The following is a 2,500-nucleotide window of genomic DNA, read 5'->3' on the forward strand; positions in this document are numbered from 1 at the left end:
TTATGAAAAAATTATAGACATCCTGCATAGTGTGTCACCGGTTACCACGGGGAGCAAAGAAATCAGTTATGCTCAAAGTCCTTTATCTTGACTAAGGAAGATCGTTTCATTATTTTCACTGTAAAAAGAACTGTAATAATGTATAAAGTCCTCTGAAGTATAACAAAATCAAACCATAATAAAACATATTTTGAAAGCGTTGGAAACTATTTTACCCAGCGATCTCTAAACACCAAATCCACGAACTCAACTGCTACGTTTCGGATTCTTGCTTCACATACGCAGATCTCCCTCATATCATGTCATTTTCATGTCCGCCTTAATCATATCTTACTCATATCATACTCACCCACTTCATCTGACGAGACATATTTGGACAGCATCGCCCGGATGGCAATGGCGCAAGAGTTGACCAGGAGCGCCGCCAGGGGAGCTGCGGTCGGGAGAAACAGAGGAAACAGTATTAATGACAACGATTACGGAGATAGCGAGGACGAGGAGAACTATAATTGGTGATAATCATTACGATGGTGATTATGATAGAATCAGAAAGAAAAGAGGGAACATATTGATAATGATGGGGCCTACAGTTGTGATAATGATAACAATACAGTATAGCTACTGCCACTAATGCTACTATTCATGATGATGATGATAATGATGATGATAATGACAATAATGATGATGTTGATAATGATGATAATGATAACAGCTATAATAATGATGATGATATTAACAATAATGATGTTAGTAATAATAAGGTTAATGATAACAGTAAGGATGGTAATGATATGATGATGATTAGAATAATATTAATGTTGATTATGATAACGTTTATAACAAAAGCAACGATAATGATAGTGATAACAATAATAACAATAACGATGATAATGATGAAGAAAAATGCAATCGAAAATAACAAGAAATTATAATCGTAATAATCCAGATAATGCTGTGACCGCTAATCATTTTTCCATACGCCACACACACACAGATACGAAGAAAGATAATAACTTCTTGGTTTTCGACCTTACTCTGATATGGAGGAATTGGACACAAGAGAAGAGAGAGAGAGAGAGAGAGAGAGAGAGAGAGAGAGAGAGAGAGAGAGAGAGAGAGAGAGAGAGAGAGAGAGAGAGAGAGAGAGAGAGAGAGAGAGAGAGAGAGGAGAGAGAGAGAGAGGAGAGAGAGAGAGAGAAGGAGAGAGAGAAGGAGAGAGAGAGAAGGAGAGAGAGAGAGAGAGAGAGAGAGAGAGAGAGAGAGAGAGAGAGAGAGAGAAAGAGAGAGAGAGAGGGAGGGAGAGAGAGAGAGAGAGAGAGAGAGACAGAGACAGAGACAGAGACAGAGAAAGAGAGAGAGAGAGAGAATGCGTTGCAGAGACAGTGCGAGCGAACAAACGAGAGACAAACAAGTAGACAAACATATATATGGGGGGAGACAAAAAAGGGTAACAAAAAGGGTCAACTGGTAACTGGTTCGTGAGGTCCGGCAGGTGAGGATGCTGAGAGGAGCGAGAGGAGCGAGATCGAAGGCTCGGAGGCTGACGACTCCTGGCGTCTCAAGAGGAAGCAAGAGGAGGCAAGAAGAAATGAAGAGGAGGCAAAAGTAATCAAAAGCAGGAGAAAGAGTCAACGAGAGTGATTCAAAGAAGAAAGAGGAAGAAGCAAAGGAAAGCGAGGTAGAGTAAGAGGAGGCCGATACAAGAAGAGGAGTCAAGAGGAATGGAGCAAGGAAGCAATATAGAGAAAGAGGAAGGAAATTTACTGAAGAAGATGAGAAAACAACTGGAATGAAAAGAAGTAGAAGAAGAGGGGAGCAAGAAAGGGTAAGAGGATGCAAACCAGAGAAAGAGGAATCAAGAGAAATCATAAAAATCCGAACGGACTTAAGAAAAATCATTGGAAAGAAGAAACAAAGAACAAAAACAATAACGAAACAACAGAGGAAGTAAGAGGAATGATAAAGAAAAATAATCGAATAAAAATATATTCAAGATGAAAAAAAAATACTAACAATAAAAAAAAAAAAATCAAGAGCGGTTACGACAGAGTAAGTTCGAGAGACGTCACTCCTTGATGGATGACGTCACTAAAAATAGAAAACGGAAAACTGAAGGTGTTTGGCTGCAAGAAAGCGGCGATGATGGTGAGGATGGTAATGATGATGATGATGATGAGGAGGAGGAGGATGGTGATGCATAGGGGGAGGATGAGAACAGGGGAAGGAGATGAGGGTAAGGGGGAGGGAGAGGATAAGAACGCAGTAATGGTGATGAAGGTGATGATGATAGTAAAGATGATGATGCGGAGGATGAGAATGATGATGAAGATGATGATGATGATGATGAAGATGATGAAGTGAAGGTGATTAAGGAAAACAAGAAGACGAGAGGGGAGAAAATGGGGATGATGACAGGAAGAGAATGGAGAGAATGAAATAATAATGATAAAAGGGATTAAAATGGCAATAATAACGTTAATGATAATCACAATAGCAATAA

General features: G+C 39.6%; 1 protein-coding gene across 1 annotated transcript in view; it reads right to left on the reverse strand.

Moving 5' to 3' along the window:
- LOC122248581 (putative peptidoglycan muropeptide transporter SLC46) overlaps positions 1-2,500 on the reverse strand; it is a 44,548-nt gene that overhangs the window by 19,470 nt on the left and 22,578 nt on the right. The window contains exon 4 of the mRNA XM_086530750.1: positions 350-433. Within this exon, the coding sequence (XP_086386876.1) occupies positions 350-433 (84 nt within the window). The remainder of the gene's footprint in view (positions 1-349; positions 434-2,500) is intronic.

The sequence above is a fragment of the Penaeus japonicus genome, unplaced genomic scaffold (genome assembly GCF_977035675.1).
Source record: "Penaeus japonicus unplaced genomic scaffold, GWHDUDI00000001_assembly GWHDUDI00000034, whole genome shotgun sequence".
Classification (NCBI taxonomy): domain Eukaryota; kingdom Metazoa; phylum Arthropoda; class Malacostraca; order Decapoda; family Penaeidae; genus Penaeus; species Penaeus japonicus.